Source organism: Indicator indicator, chromosome 34 (genome assembly GCF_027791375.1).
Source record: "Indicator indicator isolate 239-I01 chromosome 34, UM_Iind_1.1, whole genome shotgun sequence".
NCBI lineage: Eukaryota > Metazoa > Chordata > Aves > Piciformes > Indicatoridae > Indicator > Indicator indicator.
Window position 1 is genome coordinate 4,718,474 of NC_072043.1, and position 22,001 is coordinate 4,740,474.

The following is a 22,001-nucleotide window of genomic DNA, read 5'->3' on the forward strand; positions in this document are numbered from 1 at the left end:
GGAACCTCAGAAGGGCAAATCTGTAACCTTAAATGGTAAACCCTGGAACCTTAGAAGGGCAAATCTGAAACCTGAGAAGGCCAAACCTGGAACCTCAGAAAGGTAAATCTGGAACCTTAGATGGTCAAATGTCGAATCTTAGAAGGGCAAATCCAGGGCCTCAGAAGGGCAAATCTGCAACCAGAGATGGTCAAATCTGGAAGCTTAGAAAGGCAAACCTGGAACCTCAAAAAGAGTAACTCTGGAACCACAGATGATCAAATCTGGAAGCTTAGAAGGGCAAATTTGGAACCTCAGATGGACAAACCTGGACAAAGTTATTTGCTGAAACAGTTTCTTAAAAGGACTGGAATATAAGAATGAGGAATACCTGGCATGCCCTCACTTGGGTTGTCCAAATGGATTCATCTGAGATGAAAAGGGACAATGTGTTTTTCAAACAGTGTGGCTGTTCATTTCACAAATGCTTCCCATTTCCAAACAAAGGGTGACAGTAAGCACTTTGAAAACCAACAGGCACACAGATAGGAAGTGTCTTTTTCTGGGGTTTTTTTTGGGTATTTTTTATGCATAAGATTAAAGCAACCACTCAAAACCATTCAAAACTGTTCAATAATGATTCCCAATGCCTCCTTTTGTTTGTCATTTTTCAAGAGGTTCCCTCTGATTTCTTTCCCTTAACCAGAGGGTCTGCAGAAGCAAGAAAAAAAACCTTGAGCTGCTTTAACTGTGGAAGAAGAAAGAGTTACACCAGTTGTTCTTGAGAAGTGCATCACAGCTTCCACGATGTTCTGACAAGATCTTTTTTGTGCATTCAGTCTTAAATATTTTCACAGAAGTGATCATTCAGTCACGAAAAAATAATGTAACATCTGTTGCAGTTTCCTCTTTTAAAGCGTAGCTTACGAAGTAAAAAAGGGAAAATCCTCCCCACTTTCGTTTTTTTTTTCCTTTTTCTTTTTTTGTTAAAAAAACAAAACAAAACAAAACAAAACAACAAACCAAAACAATTAAATTAAAATGTACAGGACCAAACACAGGCACTTTCCAAAGAACAGGAAAAAAAAAAACAAAAAAAAGCAACCAAACCCATGGATTATTCGATAGTAATAGATGACAGCTCCGTTTTTGGAGGGTCACCTGAGGCTGCCTCAGCAGCGGTGTTAGTCTTTGGCTGCTCTGGCACATCTTCTTCCTTCTCTGCCAACCCACCCAGAGACCCCAAGGGGAAAGTGCTTTCACAATTCTGAGTTGACGACACCTGTGAAATGACAGGCATTTGGACAGAAGAGTTGCTCTCAAAGCCATGCTCCCCTAGCTCATACTGCCCGAGGGTCTCTTCTTGTTCCTGGTTTAAGTAGTCCGGTACTAGGAAGTCACTAGAAGAGGGGCAAAGGACAGAAGAGAAATGTCATTTCTCACACAAACATCAGTGGCAGCAGTTTCATCACACAAACTGTATTGCACAAAGAGAATCTTTCCACGTGGCTCTGAAGATCATCACGCCCACAGAAGTCACTAAGGGCTGCAACCTGCTTCTGCTGAAAGGCACAGGGAATTTATTCCAAGGCATCTCGTTTCACATGGCTGTGCATCCGTATTTCCTACACAGCAAAGTCTGATTGTTTTGATTGTTAGCACCTTGATGAGAAGGAAAGTTAATGTCTGGAACATCAGATGGCACTGACAACCTCATTGAAAAAAGGGAACGCTCAGCCTTTATAAATAGACACAAAAATGAGTTCAGCACTGGCAGAGATGTGGGTCTGTGCCAGGCCTGAGATAAAATCCACCCAAAGCACAACAGCAGCACTCCTGACAGGGTGGACAGGCTGTCCTGCTGACAGGACTCACACTACCGTGGAAAGAAGGGAATTGCATTTCCTTCCCATTTCAGTCCATTCGGGACCTTAACTCTTACCAACTGAGGGCTGAGTGTATCCAAACAACATCTACCAAACTCCCCAGCAGCATCAGCACACAACCCACACCAAATGTCTTGCACATTTGCAGCACCAGACATGTTAAGTTTGCACTTGAGGCAAGCAGGCATAGATCACACACAGGCACGTTTGTGTGCTTTGTGCTAATCCATTTCAAAGCAGTTCTGGAAGTGACAAGCAGCATTCACTGCCTCAAACCCAAATTCATCACCAACTCTGCTGCTGTTTGAAATTCACACACAAATTCTACAGACAACTAAAATCACGTCCTTTAATTTGACAACAAAATGCTTACCACAACCATGGCACCATCCCTTAAGAATTTTCACTCTAGTTTTGGCACAAACACCAAGAACTTGTACTTTGAAACAATATTGCCTTGGAAAAGCTGGGACTTGTTTTCCTGTTTTGTTTTGCAATTTTATTCCACCCTACCCCCCCCCCCCAGCCTGCATCACTTCTGAGACAACCAAAGAGAAGATGCTAAAATGTTTTGTAAGGGGAAAAGAGCATAATGTCTAGAAATCAGGAAGGATGGGATTGTAGATGCTGGAACATTTAAAATACATTGGTTTTGCAGTGGAGACAAATGATTTGCACCAAGCTGCACCCTCTCTATAGATTTAAGAGCTGGGAGATCTATCTTCCTCCAATTTCCCTTATCCTTCTTTTTTTCTAGCTCAAATTCCAATGGCTACAAACCTTTCAGTATGAGAAAACAGCTGTAGTCTCGTGCCTCAGATGCCTTCTAATAGCTATTAGTGACACTCACAGAATGGTTTGGGTTGGAAGAGACCTTAAAGATCATCCACCCCCTGCCACGAGCACAGACACCTTCCACTAGACCAGGTTACTCAAGACTGGGCAGTGTCCATAGATCCTAGTGAAAAGAGAAATTAAATAGCCCAGATGCAGCTTCTACATTATCACTTGCTTCTTCAGCACCCTCCTACTGTCAGGCAGATCAGACAGATTCATAGATTCATAGAATTGTTTGGGTTGGAAGGCATCTTAAAGATCATCCAGTTCCAACCACCCTGCCATGAGCAGGGACACCTTCTACTAGCCCAGGTTGCACAAGGCCTCATCCAACCTGGCCTCGAACACCTCCAGGGAGGGGACATCCATGACCTCCCTGTTCCAGTGTCTCACCACCCTCACTGTACAGAACAGAACAGAGAGAGTAAAGAATAAAACAGAGAGTAGCTCAAGAATGAATGAATTTTGAACTGGAATTAGCTGGCAACCTGATGAGAGGCACAGCAGGCTGCCCTGAAAGCAGGAAAAGATGATTTAGGGAACAAAAAGGGGAAAAAAAAAAAAAAGAAAAAAAAAGGGGGGAAAAAAAGAAAAAAGAAGGAAAAAAAGGATGGGAAAAAAAGGGGCTGGGAGATGGGGAAAAAAAGGGGCTGGGAGATGGGGAAAAAAAGGGGCTGGGAGATGGGGAAAAAAAGGGGGGAGAAATGGAAAAAGGGGAGAAAAAAGATGGGGAAAGAAGTGGGAAAAAGGAAACAAATAAAGGAAGGAAAGGCAGAGGGGAGGAAAGGCAGAGGGGAGGAAAGGCAGAGGGGAGGAAAGGCAGAGGGGAGGAACGGCAGAGGGGAGGAACGGCAGAGGGGAGGAACGGCAGAGGGGAGGAACGGCAGAGGGGAGGAACGGCAGAGGGGAGGAACGGCAGAGGGGAGGAACGGCAGAGAGGAGGAACGGCAGAGGGGAGGAAAGGCAAAATTAAAAAAGGAAGAAAATTTCAAAGGAGAAAAAATAAAATAAAAAAGGAAAAAAATGGGACGAAGAGGGCAAAATAAAAAGGGGGGGGAAGAAGTGAAGAAAAAAAAAAGAAGGAAAAAAATAAAAGGGAAAAAGGAAAAAAAGCAGGTTTCCCTGTTAGGTTTTTGCTGTGCACCTCACCTGCTCTGGAAGTAGTTTGCTAGCTCTGACGCTTCATGGTTCAAGCTCCTCAGGTGCACGATTAAATTCCCAGAGTTGGTGAACATGGCGCCGCATGTTTTGCACTCGTAAATCCGAGGCTTGCGGATAATGTGCCGGGAAACCCGCATGTGGTGTTTATATTCCCCGAAGGAAGTGAAAGTGGCACTACATATCTGGCATCGGAAACAGCGTTTACCTTCGTGCTTCAGGCGGTGCATCTTGAGAGAGTAAGCTCGGGTGAACTTTTTCCCGCAGCGGTCACACTGAAATGGTTTAATGCCTGCAGAAAAGAGAGTGGAAAAAAAAAACCCAAAAAAAACCCCCACACGCACACACCCGCAAAAGAAACAAACAAACGTAATAAAATAATCCTCCCTACCCCCCCCTGCCCCCCCAACAAGCCCCCTCCCAAAAAAAAAAACGTGACAGGGATTGGAAGGAGAAATAACAGCAGGGAAATAAAAATACTCCTGCCTGGTTTCTAAGTGAGGGAGGAGAGGAGTTTGGTAAGGAGGGGATTCTCTGCTTAGCTTTAAAATGGCACAAAAAAGAATCAGGAGAGCTGCTGAGGTTCACAGAATCAGAGAATGGGTTGGGTTGGAAGGGGCCTTAAAGATCATCCAGTTCCAACCTCCATGCCATGGGCAGGGACACCTCCCACCAGTCCAGGCTGCTCAAGGTCTCATCCAGCCTGGCTTTGAACACCTCCAGGAAGGGAACATCCACAACCTCCCTGGGCAACCTGTTCCAGTGTCTCCCCACCCTCACTGTCAAGAATTTCTTCCTCATCTCCAGTCTAAATCTCCCTTCTTCCAGCTCAAAGCCATTTCCCCTCAAGAACTGTTGAGGTTGGAAGAGACCTTTGAGATGATCACCAAGTCCAACTGCTCACCTATAGCTCACAATTTAGAGCAGGCAGAGGGGAGGCTTCATTGCTCTCTACAACTCCCTGAACAGAGGTTGGAATGAGGGTGGAGTTGGTCTCTTCTCCCTAGTCTCAGGTGACAGAAGGAAAGGAAATGGCCAGAAATTGTGCCAGGGGAGGTTTAGGTTGGAGATTAGGAACAATTTCTTTGCTGCAAGAGTGGTCAGGCATTGGAACAGGCTGCCCAGGGAGGTGGTGGAGTCACAGTCAGGAGGTGTTCCAGAAACCTGTGGCCATGGCACTCTGGGACATGGTTTAGTGCCCACGGTGGTGTTACGTTGACAGTTGGACTCCATGATCTTAGGGGGCTTTTCCAGCTGAACCCATTCTCAGATTCTGTAACATAACCTGTCTGCAAGGCTTACACATCACCTCCCCACAGCTTAAACACCCAGCACAGGCCTCTGTGGATTACACCACGGCTTAAGATCCTGAGCCACAGCCAAAAAGTATCCGATGCAGCCATGATCTCAACCCATCTTTGAACTCTTTTGATCTCTGCAAATTCTTGTGCCAGACTGGCTCCCAACAATGCAATTATCAGCCTACCCTTAATTGCAATGTCTTTTGCTGGCTGCTTTTGGCCTCTGAGAAGGGTTCTGGCAGGGGGACTGTGAGCACAAGGACGCCCCTGTAATGCAGCAGGAATGGTGATAAAAGGGTGAAGCAGCAGCCTTTATATCGCGTGGGAACCTTGCTTTACAAGAATCTTCAGCAGCTCTGCATGGCTGGCAGCTCTCTCAGACACTTCAGCTTCATGCCTCTCGTTTTTTCTCTTTTTTAAATTCAAAAATTCTCTTTCTAGACCATTTTTTGATTTCTTGAAGGCAGCAAAAATCCCTCAAGACACTAACTTTGCAATGTGTTAGAGTGGATGAGAGTAGGGAATCACACAAAACCCTTATAACACTACCTTTGCCACCTGTTGGAGTGGCTGAGAGTAGGGAATCACACCCAAACAGATCTACTCCAACATAAAAAAAGTGAATCACTAAAAAGTTAAGATTTAATAAAAAAGTCTGAACTGCAGAAAAGTGTGGAAAACCCAAGCAGGAGGCCAAGATTCTGGAATATGGAGTTCTATTCATAATAGGGCTGTCAGGGAATAAAAAAGAGGGCTTTTTTTTCTTCCACCCAAAGGCTGAATGTTCATCAGCCCAGGCTGTTAATTCCACTCTGCTTTCCTTAAGTTCAAAGCAGGAGCTGAACTTTTAATTGGGGCTTTTAGGCAGAGCAAGCTGTAGTTAAGGTTACACCAAAACTCCTCGTTAAGCATGTGAAAACAAGTTAATATCCTGGAATATTGTCTTGGGGAGCTCAGACTGCTCCTGCTTTTGTACTGTTCAAGGGCATCTATTTCCTCTGATAGTTTGAGGAAAATGTCTTCAGTCATTTTGCTTATTTGAAAACACTTCCAACACTGACAAGGTTGGGGAGTTTCTTTTGCATGCTAATTACTCCAAACCAGCTATTCACATCTCTCCCAACTCTGCCCAGGGGTTGCCTGTTGACAGCTTGGCCAGAGCTGCTTTGCTTAAGCCTGTCTGGCTGCTGTCAGTGAAGACTTTAGCCACCAGCTTGGGATCATTTCACACTTGATATGCCCACAAAGTTTGGATTTTTAAAAGTATTAAACACATCTTTATTACTGCTGGCCTAAACACAGTGTGGTCATTTTGCTTGAAGGAATTTGATAACTAAGCACTGACAGTGGCAAAAAACCCACACTTTCCAGGTGTGGTTTGCTTTGCCCCAAAATGGTGCAGCAGCTCTGTGCAGGTAAGAGGTGAGCTGAAAAAAGGAGATTATAGAATCACAGTATGGCTTAGGTTGGGACCTCAGAGATCATCTACTCCAACCTCCCTGCCATGGCCAGGGACACTTCTCAACTAGACTTGGTTGCTCAAGGCCTCATCCAACCTGGCCTTGAACACCTCCAGGGAGAAGGCATCCACAGCCTCCCTGGGAAAGCCATTCCAGAGTCTCACCACCCTTGTACTGAAGAACTTCTTCCTAAGATCCAGTCTAACACTGATCTCCCTCACCTTCAAACCATTTCTCCTTGTCCTGTTGCTAGACACCCTTATGGAAAGTCCCTCTCCAGCCTTCCTGTAGGATCCCTTCAGGTATTGGAAGGCAGCTCTAAGGTCCCCCTGGAGTCTTCTCCAGGCTGAACAACCCCAGCTCCCTCGACCTGTCCTCATAGCAGAGGTACTCCAGCCCTTGGATCATCTTTGTGACCCTCCTCTGGACTCGCTTCAACAGTTCTGCGTCTTTATGCCAAACCATCAGGCAAACCAGAAGTTGCTGAAGCATCACGCAAATGATCAAACCTTTAATAGTCCCTTCACTCACTAAAATGTCAATGCTGGGCCAGATAATGCTGACAAGTCTTGATAAATACTGACAGCAAAGACACTAGGAGTTCATTCTTTGGTCAGAAATCAAAATGAATGCAATGATTTGGGGATGAAGTCTCAGAAGAGGCATTTGCACAAACCTTTTGCTACCTGTAGTAGCTGAACTGATTATCAAAGCAATTCAGCTGTCCTGCCATCCCTACACAAATTGAGACACAAAGGCATACAACACTCTTCAGTGCAAGGACGTAAGATAAAGCATAGTCTCTGATGGCTGCAAGTCTCTAAAACACAGCCAACTACAACAAGTGAGACGAAGGATTTCAATCTACATCACTTCTTCAGTGCAGTAACAAAGCGGAGCAGACTTTATTTCATCTCCAATCTTTCTCCTGAAGATGAATTATTCCGATGAGCTCTAGGCAATCAGCTATTTTTCAGTCCACACAAACCCTAATCATCCATGAGCAGAGCTATCAGTCAGGTTTGATGTATCAAAACAAGCCTTTAGTGAGACACAGCTCTAACCCAAGCTTTCTGAAATCAAGTTTCAAGTGCTTGGCAGGTGATTAAAAAACCACAAGCGCATTATTCCAGCTGCTGCACAGCGAGCTGGGAGCCTACAGAGGAGTTAATTCCTGGAAGGAGGACTGGTTCTTACCTGAGTGGATAAGCATGTGTTGTTTTAGGTTCTGAATGCGAGTGAAGCGCACCCCGCAGGTTGGACACTGAAAAGGTCTGTCTGGACCGTTTGGGCTGGGTCTCTCTGTGCTGCTGGTAGAAGGAGCAATGTAGAGTTGGTAGGGATACTGAACGTTCTCCAAACTACAAAGAAAAGATTCACTGATTTACAAGCAAGCTAGAAGGAACCCAAAGTACAAAGCCTTGTCTGTGGAAACCTGAACCTTGAACACATCGGTATAAAACCCAGTGTGTCCCATGATCTCTATTTCTGCTCTGCCTCCAGCGCAGTGCCTCTGACCTGGCATCCGAAGGCTTCTAGTCACTGACTTTGCACAGAAGCAGAGAATAACGGAGTCACAGACTGCACTGGATTGCAGGGGACCCTCAAAGGTCATCCTGTCCAACTCTCCTGCAGTCAGCAGGGAACAACTCCAACTAGATCAGGCTGCCCAGGGCCCCATCGAGTCTGATCTTGAATGTTTCCAGGGACTTCTGGTTCTGTGAGCAACAAGTCCTAGAACCATTTTGGTCAGAAAAGACTTTTAAGACCATCATGCTAAACCAAGGCTTGTGCTAAACCATGTCCCTCAGCACCACATCTCTGTCTCTTTTGAACACCTGCATGCATGAGGATTCAACCACCTCCCTGGGCAGCCTATTCCAGGTCTGAGCACACCAGCTGTAAGCCAAACTTTATTTTGCAGAGCACATGCATTTTCTCAAGCCTAGCAATGATTTACAACCAGCAAACAGGCCCTTGAGGAAAGATTTAAAGAACTGAGCAAATTGGAAAGGAAAGGAGCATTTTGCAGCTTCAGTGGTATTTAGAAATGAAATTAAAGCTGATTCATTTTCATTTCAACCCAGGTTCCACGAACAAACATCAGGATCTACAGTTACATATTTCTACATTCAAGGTATTAATCTAATTACTCAATATTTGCTCTTTGTCTGATCCAGTCAGCTCGATGAGAACAGCTGTGTTTAAAAGCAGCACACAGCCTATAATAAAGGAACAATTTCACTTCCAAAGTGATTTATTTTCAAGTGACTAATTGCTCCTACATAGCCTCTAGCTGCAAACTCTTTAAGGGAACCACAGTGTTATAATCCAAGTCCTCTGGCAAGGAATTCACTTCACCAAAGGGCACAGTGAAAGGAAAAGCAAATCTGCTGGTATAAACACAACAACAGCAGGAGTTTGCTCTCACCTGGGGTTTCCCTTCCCTGAGCATTAAAGGCTATAATTTTGGTTGAAATAAGACATTTCAGCTTGCTCACAGCCTGATGGCAGATCAGACGTCACTGGCAGCAGGGAACTGCTCTGCCCCTGAATACTCCACAGCCAGGACAGTGCAACTTTAGTTCTGCTAAACTGTCAGATCTGAGACGTGTTGAGAAATAAAGCACAACCAACAACTGTTGCAGACAGTCAGAAAGCCTCCTTAACTGAACAAATCCTGCTGCAGGTCTGCTTCTACCTTCAGCCCAGATTGTTGGTTTCAAGGTTAGGCTGAATCTGTGGGCTTCAAACATTCACTTGAAACAAGCACTCTGCACAAACACATTTTCCTATGCATCCCACAGACATCCACAGCAGAGGAGGTCGAGAACTAGGACCATCTCCTTAGCTTTGATACCTTAACTGTCTTGATCTGCTCTGGAAATGGATGTTGGTACAACTGTGAGCACTGAGTACCTGAATTCCGAGGGCCTTGCTGGCCAAAGTTCCAGTTGTAAGATGTATCTGTAGAGAAAGCACCAGGTATCCCTCAACAGACACAAGATACAAGAGTTCACTGCAGGAGTTTAGCATCACTCTGCCTCTGAAACCCAGAATGATTTCTGGTCTCACATGGAACTGCAATAGTATTTGCTCTAAAGAAGAAATTTTATTGTCCTTCACATCTTTTTATACACAGTAGGGTCCCAGAAAGCTGTGAAAAAACAGATGCCAACAGGCTTGTTGATCTTTGCTGAAGGGAATGTTTGCAAGAGGGAAGTTATCAGAGCTCATATCCTGGGCCTGGCAGTTCACTGCCATTTATGGGTTTAAAAAAGCTATGGGCTGGCTCACCAAATGCACTTGAAATAAACAAAGGTGCTTTTAAAGACAAGTTCTGATCTGTCTAACCAAATTTCTGCCAGTCTCTGGCACTCCTGTTCCTCTTTCTGAGCAGATCATTAAGAGAAAGAACAGATTTTTGGTCTAGCTGGATGTGGAAACTGGTGTTGTCTCTGGAGGTGGTGTGACCGTAACACTTTCCACTTTATTAATGAAAACTCCATCAACAGAGACTAACAGCTGTTAGCTATAAATAAATAAATGTAGATGGACATAAATCACACATGTGGTGTGCTCAAATAAGAAGGACATTTAGATTTTGCAACATTTAACTTGCTTTATAGAGCAAGTTATTAATAGATTCATAGAAAGGGTTGGGTTGGAAAGGACCTTCAAGATCATCCAGTTCCAAACCCCTGCCATGGGCAGGGACACCTCCCACTAGCCCAGGCTGCTTGAGGCCTCATCCAAACTGGCCTTGAACACCTCCATGGAGGGGGCATCCACAACCTCCTTGGGCAACCTGTTCCAGTGCCTCCCTGTAAAGAATTTCTTTCTAAGAATCCTCTGGTAACACACTTCTTAAGTCCTTCCTCCCTCATTCCTGCATTAAGAGACTCTAAAGAGGCAAAAGTGCTCCTAGAACTTTCTAGGGAGACACTAAAACTAGGGGAGAAATGTGGAGCCACAGCTCTCCTTTTGTTTCCAGCTGTCTCAAGCTAGCTCATCCTCAAAGCCTTTCCTGGTGAAAGCTTCTCTGAAGCTGAAACAGGAAGAAGTGTGATGGGGACAACCTTCCTAGAAGACATGGAGTTGGTTGTTCCCCTACATAAAATCTTCACGATGAGAAAGGCTGCTTAAAGCAAATGAGGAGGAGATCAAGAGCTCTCCAGCTGCTAGTGACTAGCCTGTCTTTTCTCCATCCTTCCAACACTAGCAAGATGAAATACCTATTGGTGACATAACTGTGGCCCTCAGTACAGGGAGGAAATCCCATTTGAAACACAATCCTATTTTCTCTGCCCTGCTGCTTTTTTCCTCATATACACTCTGTTTTTCATGACTTGGCAGTTTGGGCTAAATGTGGCATTTAACAGTTGAGTTTTGTCTGACATCTCAGAGAATTTCTCTAACAGCTAGATAAAGAGAGGTTTAAAATGTTTTCACAGGAGCACTGAAACATTCTCCTTGCAATTTTCCATTCTTTTCATCATGATTATATTCATAGTTAACTGTGTAGAACTGAACTGACAAATGAGGATGCCAAACTGCTCAGTTTTGTTCTGTTTGTAAATAACTATTGTTTTAGAAAGGGGGATCAGAGAAATCTTTTATATCAGAGCCTTTACAACTCCTTTTTTTAGTGCAGCCACAAACTGAGCCATGGCTGAAATACAGATCTAGGCTACAAAACTGTGTTCCAACCCAAGTGTGAAATAGCAGAGAAAAGAGAGATCAGACTTTGCTCTGGAGCAGTAGTTTTACCACTAAAAGGATTCCTGGGGGCCTATTAAGCTGACAACAATTACACATGACCTGCTGGTTATCAAACACTGATTATGGAGAAGGACAAATCAATGATTTATAGCTTCATAGAATGGTTTGGGTTGGAAGGGACCTTAGAGATCATCTAGTACTAACTCCTCTGCCATGGGCAGGGACACCTTTCATTAGCCCAGGTTGCTCAAGACCCTGAGCACCTCTAGGGAGAGGGCATCCACAACCTCCCTGGGCAACCTGTTGTAGTGTCTCATGTCTTAATGTTTCATTTGATTAATAATTCTGTATTATCACCCAAAAACTGTATGCCCACAGTGAGTGACAAGCCATATTTATTTGCTGACAGGCCCATCCTGTGCTTAAAATGAGGATTTAAAACTTCAAGGCTTGAAGGGCTGTCACAGCATATCAGAACTGTCCCATCCTGACAGGCACATACACATTAAGTGTGTCAAAGAAAACTTCTTAGAACTTGCAAGCAACATTTTATACACTGAAGTGATTCAAGCAGTCTTGGCACTTTCATTTGAATTGATAAATCACTTGGTAGCAAATTTGAGTTCTGGAGTCTAAAACTGCCATAAATTCCCCTAACTGTCAGTTCCCTTATTGCTATATAAACAAATGTGCAAATTCTGTTACTCTGAGACCAATTATTTTCCAACCTGAGCATAAACTGAGGCAAATTCTTTCCTTCTGTACATGGGAGAGATCTTTTGATGGCAATTTTCACTGTGTTTAATGGATTTTATGTATTTTGAAGCTTCCCTGCTTCAGTTGGTGCTGCACTTCTGCCGTAATTCACTGCTGAAAATATGAATGCTACTTGATTTTAGAACTATAGCTTTAAAAACTTGGATTGGTTCTAATGTGCTCCTACTGCCAACTCACACCTGAAGTGCTGGGTTATTATTTTTATACTGAGGTTTGTTAGCAGAAAGAGCAAATATTCTGGTGTCATACAAAAAAAAAATAATCTTATCTAGGTAGTTATTTTCCCTTCAGATTTAATCCTACAACAGGGCAGTTTTGAGACAGAAATAGCAGGGAAGATTCTGTGAGCTATCAGAGTGCAGCTCTCCATAGTTATCTCCATAGGGATTTTCCCTTGACACAGTTTCTGGAGCAACTCCCAAAGGTTCCCACTTCTCCTTGGACCCACTTGTCTAACAAAAAGCTGTGCAAAAGTGACCTTGTCAATACTTACAGACACCACAAAAGCAAACAAATCAAAGTCAAACCAGCTCTGTGCACTTTCCCGTGCCACTTGCAGGTAGAGTACTTTGCTCTAACAGAACTGCAATGTATCTTTGACCAGACAGACTCATTTTAGCTCAGCCTTCTCCTCCAGCCTTCCCTTATAAGGGATTCTCTTAATAAATCACTCAGCACAGCAAAAGGCTGCTAAATATTTACAGTAAGAGACACACAGCATCTTGGTAAGAAGCTACACACAGAAAGTTTGAGAGAAAAGATTTAAGGCTGCTGGATGCTTTATGGCAATAGCAACATCTGGTGAAGCCAAGACCAGGCACTTGTTTTCATAGGTTCATAGAATGGTTTGGGTTGGAAAGGACCTTAAAGATCATCTAGTTCCAAACCCCTGTCATGGGCAGGGACATCTTCCACTAGATCAGGTTGCTCAAGCCCTCATCCAACCTGACCTTGAACACCTCCAGGGAGGGGGGCATGCAAAACCTCCCCAGGCAACGTGTTCCAGTGTCTCACCACCCTCACTGTAAAGATTTTTTTTGGTGGCTTGAGGTCAACTTTAGCATGCATGCAACTACCAAGACACAGCCAAGATTATTTATCATCATCATCATCATTATTATTTAAAGAGCAGGGATGAAGAAACAGCAAAACCAGGAGTAGCTTTCTTCACCAGTGCTGCCTGGAAATCGACAGGAAACCAAAAGCAACAAGTAAGCAAATTCTGACTTTTCATCACCTACATTCTTCTGGAGCATCTGAACCCTCAGGCACTGATTGTACTTTGATCAAGGCAGAGAAGGAGACGTACAAAGAGCTAAACATTCAGGCATTAAGGCTGGGTGGGCTAATTAGAGCACAGCACTTGCTGCAGTGGTACATACCGATCATCATCATCTGCATGAGCGTTAGTGCCAGAGGTACTTTGGAGTGTGGGCAATCCCTCTGTAACTCCCTCATCTATAGAGCCTAGGCAAAGAAGAAAAGGGCAATTTAATGTGCATACATGTTCATCAAGGCTTGAGAGGGACAGGTAAATATACATAAAGCTTGCTTCCCCAAATCTCTGAGAGATGCTGCTTCCTGGCTGCTAAGATACTGCAATTGTCTTGGGGAAATCGTTTGGAGAAGCCAGAAGTGCTCCAACTCAGCTTCTCCTCTGCACAGATTATCTGCTAAATGGACAACGACTCAGTAAAGGGTGAATTGGCACACCTAGAAAATGGAAAGAATCTATGTTAAATACAGGCAGAGTTTTGAAAAGACATCCAGTACTAACACAGTAAATATTACCTTTGCCTAAAGGGACTACTTCAGCAATTTTCAACACTTCTCCAGCAATAAAGACTTAAATCCTGCTACACTACCTGCTTCTGTGTTCCAAATCTTCCATATATATCTATATCTGTAGTTGTTGATAATGTCTTCTTTTATTGATAAGATGCTGAGACAGGAAGAGCCCTCTGAGAAATCAGAAATGCAACACGAAAGAGAGACAGCAAACCAGGGCAGAGCTTTGTTCAGCATGTCAGCCTTCAAGCAAATGCAGCTTGAGTGGGGTTTGGAGACAGAATTTCAGGTAAATGCAGCACTAAACCACAGCTACAACCTCCATCACCTGCTGTGGCTGCTGCTCAGATGGGTTTCCTGAATCACTGCTTGCAGTTTGGTGTTCAGTCCTTGTTCAGGTGTATTAAAGCAAGGTTACTTTGGCCAGATGTCACCACAACAGCGAGGGAATTTGGCAGTGCAGGATTAAAATAGAAGTGATGCCCACCATACCCCTTGATGAAAAAATCCTCTGGTTTGGTTAGGTGTGAGCATTTAGATAAACAACTTTTTGTTCCCTCTTTAAGCTGAGGGCAGAGAGCAAACTGGATCATCTCACACTCCCTCATCCTCCTCTGATGATGATGTCTATGGGAGATGATAGAAATTGATGACTGAGCTCTGCCCAGTTTCATAGGTTCATAGAATGGTTTGGGTTGGAAGGGACCTTCAAGATCATCCAGTTCCAACCCCACTGCCATGGGCAGGGACACCTTCCACTAGCCCAGGTTGCTCAAGGCCTTGTCCAACCTGGCCTTGAACACCTCCAGGGGTCATTCACAACCACCCTGGACAACCTGTTCCAGTGGTAAGGAATTTCTTCCTAATCTCCAGTCTCAATCTTTCCTCTTCCATTGCCCCTTGTCCAAGCCCTTGTGAAAAGTCCCTCCCCAGCTCTCCTGGAGCCCCCTTTAGGTACTGGAAGGCTGCTCTAAAGTCTCCCTGGAACCTTCTCTTCTCCAGGCTGAGCAGCTCCCAACTCTCTCAGCCTGCCCCCATAGAGGAGGTTCTCCAGCCCTCTGATCATCTTCATGGCCTCCTCTGGACCCACTCCATCAGGTCCATGTCCTTCCTGTGCTGAGGGCTCGAGAGCTGAATGCAGTGCTCCAGGTGAGGTCTCACCAGAGTAAAATGGCAGAATGAGAGCCTGTCTCCAAAAATAAAAACCAGTCTGTCCTTGTAGAGAACAAACCTTAGTGAAGTGCAAGACTGTCTTAACATGACTCTGTTAAGGGGCCAGTGATGGGAGGCAACTTGCACCTCCAGCAGTTTCAAAATACCACTACACAATCCACTCTTTTTTTAATTTTGTTCCAAGATAACAAACTAAGTTTGGGAAATCCAGCAACTCTGCAATCTCCCAAGGCACCAAAGTTCAGCCCATTTGGATTTAGCAGGAAATACTTCACGGAAAGCTGACTGAAAAATAAGCCCAGTTGCTCTTAGGTCTAATTTTATGCCTCCACCCCTCAAATGGAAGCAGTGTTAATGAGTTATGAAAATCTCCTCTCAGACACAGCTATTGTTGTAACCCTAATAACTTATTTATCGAGGCCCTGCTTCACGTCTCTTTCTGGAGTACAAAGTGCTTCCAAATATAATAAATTGCAAATGAACAATTCTTGAAATTGCCCAAAGAGTGAGTAAGAGCTTTTGCAGTATCAGAAAGAGAGGCAGGAATGCTTTTATACAAGCACTATAAAACACTGAGATAAATATATGCAATTATAGGAGGAAAATACATTCAGGAGAGAGAAAGCTGTACTTGAACATATTTTGCTGTCTCCACTTACTGTTCTTCTATGACTACATAAGGAAATTCATCTTTGGGAGGTAAAAAGTGCTTTCTAGCAACAGAGTGTGCCTTGTCATATATTAGGTAAATGTGAGCTGTGCTAAAAAAAAAAAAAAAACCAAACAACAAACCAACCAAGAGCACTGCTTCTCTTTATAGCAAAGTGTGAATCCAAATGACTCTGAGGCCAGTTAAAGTTCTGCAAAGACAACTCAACATGAATTCAAACACAGGATAAGACAAACAACAGATTGGTACTTTGAAGACTTTGGCCTAGCATGTTTTTCTTCTCTCTGTTTTAAGGCTTCAGAGAATGGTTTAGGTTGGAAGGGACCTTTCAGATCATCTCATTCCAACCCCCCCTGCCATGGGCAGGGACCCCGTTTGCTCTTTTAAGCTGCTTGGGGATGATATTTATAGCAGGTAAAACTTCCTCCTTTCACTTGCCATGTTATTTTTAACTCCCCCATATCATAATTTCTACTTCTGTTTTGTCTGTGATGGTACAATTATGATGATGAAAGAATCTGCATCTCATGATCTGCAAGGTGAGGCCTTCCTAAAGCTCCTACTATAATGGGATTAAACCTGAGTCTAACTAACCCTGGTGTTGAACAAGGGCCACTTCTGGAGGCTCCCCAGCAAACAAATGATGTCTTTGAGTTCTTTAAACTATGCCTTATTTTGGTAAACTATATTTAAAGATTTATATTTCCACTTCAGGTCTGCTTCTCAGAGAAGGTAAACAGCCTCCTCTTCAGTAAATAAAACATCTTCATACCATCTCAAATATCAACACAAGAGCTCTGAACAAACCCAACCACATCGAGTCTTGAAGGATGGGATCAATGGAAAATATTTTCATTTTCCTGTCTTCTCTGACTAGTTTAATGAGGCTGATGACACAAAATAGATCATAGAATCAGAGAACTGCTTTGGTTGGAAAAGACATTTAAGATCATTATCTATCAAATCTGATCCTAAACCACGGCATTCAGCACCACATCTCTGTGGCTTTTAAATGCCTCCAGGGATGAGGATTCAACCACCTCCCTCATCAGCTTAGTCCAGGGTTTGAGAACCCTTTCAGTGAAGAAGTTTCTTCTAATGTCCAACCTAAACCTCTCCTGGTACAACTTGAGGCTATTTCCTCTTGTCCCATTACTTGTTCCTTGGGAGAAGAGACCGACCCCCACCTGGCACCAACTTGTAGGCAGCCAGAAGGTCTTCCCTCAGCCTCCTTTTCTCCAGCCTAAAGAAGAGACTAAACTAAATTTCTCAGCTGTTCCTCACCAGCCCTGCTCTCCAAACCCTTCCCCAGCTTTGTTGCTCTTCTCTGGACCTGCTCCAGCCCCTCAGTGTCCTTCTTGGAGTCAGGGGCCCAAAACTGAACCCAGTATGCAAGATGTGACCTCAGCAGTGCTGAACACAGGGGCACAGTCACTGCCCTGGTCCTGCTGGCCACACTATTGCTGAGCCAGGCCAGGATGCTGGTAGCCTTGTTGGCCCCTTGGGCACAGGCTGGCTCATGTTAACTGGCTGTTGCCCAGCACTCCCAGGTCTTTCTCTGCTGGGCAGTTTCCAGCCACTCTGCCCCCAGCCTGGAGGGTTCATGGGGTTGCTGTGACTCAGTTGCAGGATCTGGCACTTGTCCTTGTTGAACCTCATACAACTGGCCTTGGCCCATAGATCCAGCCTGTCCAGGTCCCTCACCAGAGCCTTCATACCCTCCAGAACATCAACACTGCCACCTTATTTGGTGTCATCTGCAAACTTACTGAGGGTGCCTCAATGCCCTCATCCAGATCACTGATAGGAGAACTGGTCCCAACACTGAGTCCTGGGGACCACCACTTGTGACTGGCTGCTATCTGAAGTGATCTTCATTCCCTACCACTTTTGGGCCTGGCTATTCAGCCAGTTTTTTATTCAAAGGCCCAGCATTAGGTTGACCAAACCAAACAAATAAGGCAGGCTGCTGGGCTCCAAGTATTTACTTTATTGCAGTTTATTTAATTAACTGAAGCACGCAGCATTTGAATGAAGGAGAGCAGGACATTTGCCACTCTTACCATCCTCACACAGAACAGGCTTTATTAAATATCTTTCAGTAAATAAACTCTGCTGAGTGCAGGTCAAGCCACTTAACTGAAAGAAAAATAGATGACTGAAGGAAAATTTTGGTAATTAAACCAGAAATCCTATGAAACTTCTATCTTCTGACTTACTAAAAACCACTCAATGCATCCTGGGCAAAGAGGATTGTTACAGTAACCTTTAGCTCTTACCTATTAACAAACAAGAGCCTGCTAGAAGAACCCAAAACTGGCTTCAAATTGTCTTTCACGGAAAAGAAAAAGGTTTCTCTCAGCAACTGGCAGCACTTGAAGAAGCAACTTGAGAACCAAATCCCACAGACATGGAAAGATTCTCAATAAGATGACTGTGTGGTTTTGTTTTCATCTGGAGCACTACGATGAGCAGTGTTCCACCGCTCATTTGGACAATCTCACAAAGGCTCTCTGTCATAATTACACAAGGTTTTATGTCTGATGCAAAGCACCATTCCACCCCTCTGTGGCTTTCAGATCTGAGGTTGCTGCCCAGCCCTGATCATGCCTTCTGACTAATAAAGACAGAATTATTCTCCCCAGTCAAGAAAGTAGAGGTAGAAGGGGGTTCATAAATTCATAGAATGGTTTGGGTTGGAAGGGACCTTAAAGATCATCCAGTTCCAGCACCTTCCACTAGCCCAGGTTGCTCAAGGCCTCATCCAACCTGGACTTGAACACCCCCTGGGAGGAGGCATCCATAACCTCCCTGGGCAACCGGTTCCAGTGTCTCCCCACCCTTACTGTGAAGAATTTCTTCCTAATCTCCAGTCTCAATCTCCTATCATCCACCTCAAAGCCATTGCCCCTCATCGTTTCACTACAAGCCCTTGTCAAACATCTCTCCCCAGCTCTCCTATAGCCCACTTTATGCACTGGAAGGATGCTCTAAGGTATCCCTGGAGCTGTCTCTTCTGCAGGCTGAACAGCTCCAACTCTCTCAGCCTGTCCCCACAGGGCAGATGCTCCAGCCCTCTGATCATCTTCATGGTCCTTCTCTGGACCTGATCCAGCAGTTCAACATGCTTCTTATGCCAGGGGCACTACGGAATAAGGAGGTTCACCAACCTCTCTTAGTTACTTTCAGGGCTCTATTTTCTGTCCCAAAGCTGAGGTTTTCATGTAACATTTCATAGAATAGGGTAAAAAAAAGACCGTTTCATAAAGCAAAGCACAAAACTCCACCAAGCGGATCTCCCCCACTACAACCCCAAGCCTCTTTGTAGAGGTCCCAAACCCCAGCCATGGTCATACCTATAGAGGAAGACTGTGGGCTGATCAGGAGATCTTCCTGCACTTGCTCACTTCCTGGGACCGTCTGTTGGTCGCTCAGCGAGCTCTGGGAGGCGCTAACAGGCTGGGACACCTCCTCGTGCACCTCCTCGTCGCTCAGCCTCTCCACTTTCACTCGCACATCCTCTTCGATGACCAGGGGAGAGTTGTCTTTTGTGCTCTCACAAGTCACGTAGTCTGCAATTCTTCTGTTGGACTCGGAGGGCCCAGGCATTTCCAAAGTCCTAGAGTTCTCTGCCTGCTTCACCTTCTCTGACTGAAGTCTTCGATCAATTCCAAAAGGAAAAGTCCAGGGAAAAGCTAAGGATGAGTCCACGGGCTGATTTCTGGACTCTGGGTAAGAAGCTGAAGGATTCAGCACTTGGGGGGAACTGGTTTGGGTGTTGCACTTGAGGGGGCTCTCGGGGGACATGACGATGTAGCTCTTGCGCTTCCTTCGTGACTCGCGGCACACGGGGATGGCTCTTTCCACCACGCTGCACTCGGAGGAGACTGGAGAAAGGCTGCCGTCTCGAGAGGTGAAGTTGCAGTTGGCGCTGTTCTCCTGCCCAGCCTCCAGCACCTTCTCCTGCTGGCTGTTGGGGGTATTCCACAAAATGCTGGACTTCATGAACTCCGAGCAGGTGCTGGCCACGCTGAACATCTGCATGTAGCTGGCCGCAGCCAAGACGTCGATGATGTTCTCGGTGTTGATGGACAGCGTGGCCGTGTAAGCGTACTCCAGAAGAGGGATGAACCCTGTCACCGTCACGTGGTGGAGGTCTAACACGCTCTTGCTCTCATCTTCTGCTTGGCCAACGAGTTTGGAACGGAAGAAGTCACTGCAAGCTGCCAAAACCACCTTGTGTGCCCGGAAGATCTTGTCCTGGACGCGGATGGTGATGTCACAGAAATGGCCGTCGTTGCGGAGCATGTTCAGCTTCCCCAGCATCTCCTGACTGTGGGCAGGGGAGTTATGAGTGAAGGTTTTAACACCCATCTTTTCACCTTTCTGCTAGCGTTCTTGCCACATACAAGAGATCACAGGGAGCCTGGAACAAAGAGGAACACTGTCATTTGCATCTCTGAAAGCAAAACTCAAGTGGCTTCATGATTGCAAGTCTCTGTACAAAGAAAATTCAGCCGAATTCTCAAGGGCCAGGATCTTCTAGGATCCAAGGCACTAACTCTAGAGAACTGCAATGACCTACTTGTAGTTTTCATTACACAGATCAAATTCTCTGCCATCTATCATCAGTATCTTCCACATTTTGGCTACTGCTCGCTCAAACCCAATTCCTAACACAGTTTAGAGCAAACCCAAATGTCTGTAATACTCCAAAGAAAGCAGTTTTGAAACCATCACCTGTATTTTTATTTTCTGGGGTCAGGAAACTATTGCTCTCAGTTCTAAAACCTCACAGACTTCGTTGAATGTTTCTTCTAAATGGAAAAGACATTAGCTTGGGTTCACTTACACATGTGCAGGAACAAGTAAATCTCCCAGAGAAGGTATTTAATACCAGAAAAGCCTTGGAGAAACGACAGCCTGAATTTTCAGCGAACAGAGTTCAAACTAGTGAACATAAACCACCAGTTGCCGATAGTTCTGCATGCACTGATTGCCTAAAGCTGCTTTTAATAAACAGCTTTGGACTAGGATGAGAAGTTACTGGAAATCCCTTCAAAAACACAATGGATTATAAAGCTCAAAAGAAAGTTTAAATTTATATCAAAGTCAGGCAAACTGATTTTATAGATGTGATAAGGAAGGCAACTTTTTCCTTCTGGAAACAAAACTGCCTTCTTGGAGACTGGTTGTCTCCCATGTGTGGAGCAAATGGATGGGTTTGGTGCAAGGTCCTGAGGGATCAGGGCTCACTCCAATTATTTCTGAATGATTTCACTATAAAGGAAACACAAGGCACCGTGTTTGCCCTTCCCCACCTCAAGCTTCTGTGAAAAGTCTTCTGTGATCCACATGACTCACACAATGAACATAACCTACAAACATCATCTCAGTAAAGCTGATGGGTTAACATCAATGACATCACTGGGTCTGGTTATGTCCTGGAGTCAGCTTCTTCACATCATGCCTCTCCTCTCCCTTACATGTGCACAAAAACACGGACACAGTGCTGTGCAAACTGGTCATGTGGAGGATCCAGATACAAAGAGCACTGCAAGTCTGGAACAACTCTTTACCTGCCATATGAAGAAAGGCTGAGAGAGCTGGGTTTGGTCAGCCTTGGGAAGAGAAGGATTAGGGGAGAGACCCTATCACCATGGACCAGTACAGAAAGAATGGTAGCAGGAGGATGATGACTCCCTTTTTACAAGGGGTCCCATGGAAAAGACAAGGAGTGATGGGGACAAGTTACTGCTGGGGAGATTCCCTTTGGACTCCAGAAGACATTTTTTTTCCCCAGGAGAACAGTCGGACATTGGAATCATCTCCCAAGGGAAAGAGTAGAGTCCCCTCCTTTAAGACTCAGCTTGCCAGGGTGCTGGGCCAGCTCATTTAACTCCACCATCACCTAGAAAGTTTGGAGCAGATAGATCCTTGGGGTCCCTTCCAACCTGGCGTTCTGTGAATCTGTGAAAACCTCAGCAGTCTTAGCACTGTTTAAGTGGCAGCTGTCAGAGCCCACCTGGTTCTACAGACATTTACACTTGGCTTCTTTTTCCAAGTATTTCACTTCTGATACCACAAACCCTTTCAGACAGAGGGAAAATATCTGAGGGAACAGATTAACTAACAGTTACCAATATATATCTAAAGTCTGAGTGAAACTGTAAGGGCCACTTGGATCTAAAATGAAATTTCACACTGCTACAGAGGAAGAAGTTAAGCAGAAGCAAAACACTGCCTTCAG

The 22,001-nt window shown here is 44.7% G+C and overlaps 1 protein-coding gene across 4 annotated transcripts; it reads right to left on the minus strand.

The window, feature by feature from the left end:
* Positions 1-14: 14 nt before the first annotated feature.
* On the minus strand, positions 15-20,146 carry ZBTB44 (zinc finger and BTB domain containing 44). Of its 4 annotated transcripts, none has more exons than XM_054395540.1 (5): positions 19,108-20,146; positions 13,503-13,587; positions 7,819-7,928; positions 3,852-4,152; positions 15-1,379 (listed from the first exon to the last, which is right to left on the minus strand). In XM_054395540.1, exons 1-5 carry the CDS (start codon positions 20,123-20,125, stop codon positions 1,097-1,099), a joined length of 1,797 nt encoding a protein of 598 aa, XP_054251515.1. In that variant the 5' UTR covers positions 20,126-20,146; the 3' UTR covers positions 15-1,096. The 4 variants fall into 4 exon arrangements, with proteins under 4 accessions (XP_054251515.1, XP_054251514.1, XP_054251513.1 ...); XM_054395539.1 differs by having other exon boundaries at positions 7,819-7,931; XM_054395538.1 differs by having other exon boundaries at positions 7,819-7,982.
* Positions 20,147-22,001: the final 1,855 nt, after the last annotated feature.

Coding starts and splice junctions, on each gene's coding strand:
- ZBTB44 (XM_054395538.1), bottom strand. CDS start 20,125: ATGGGTGTTAAAACCTTCACTCATAACTCCCCTGCCCACAGTCAGGAG. Junction 7,983..13,502: donor CATGCAGATGATGATGATCG/GTATGTACCACT, acceptor TTTTCTTTGTAG/TTTGGAGAACGTTCAGTATC. Junction 4,153..7,818: donor ACACATGCTTATCCACTCAG/GTAAGAACCAGT, acceptor TCTTTTCTGCAG/GCATTAAACCATTTCAGTGT.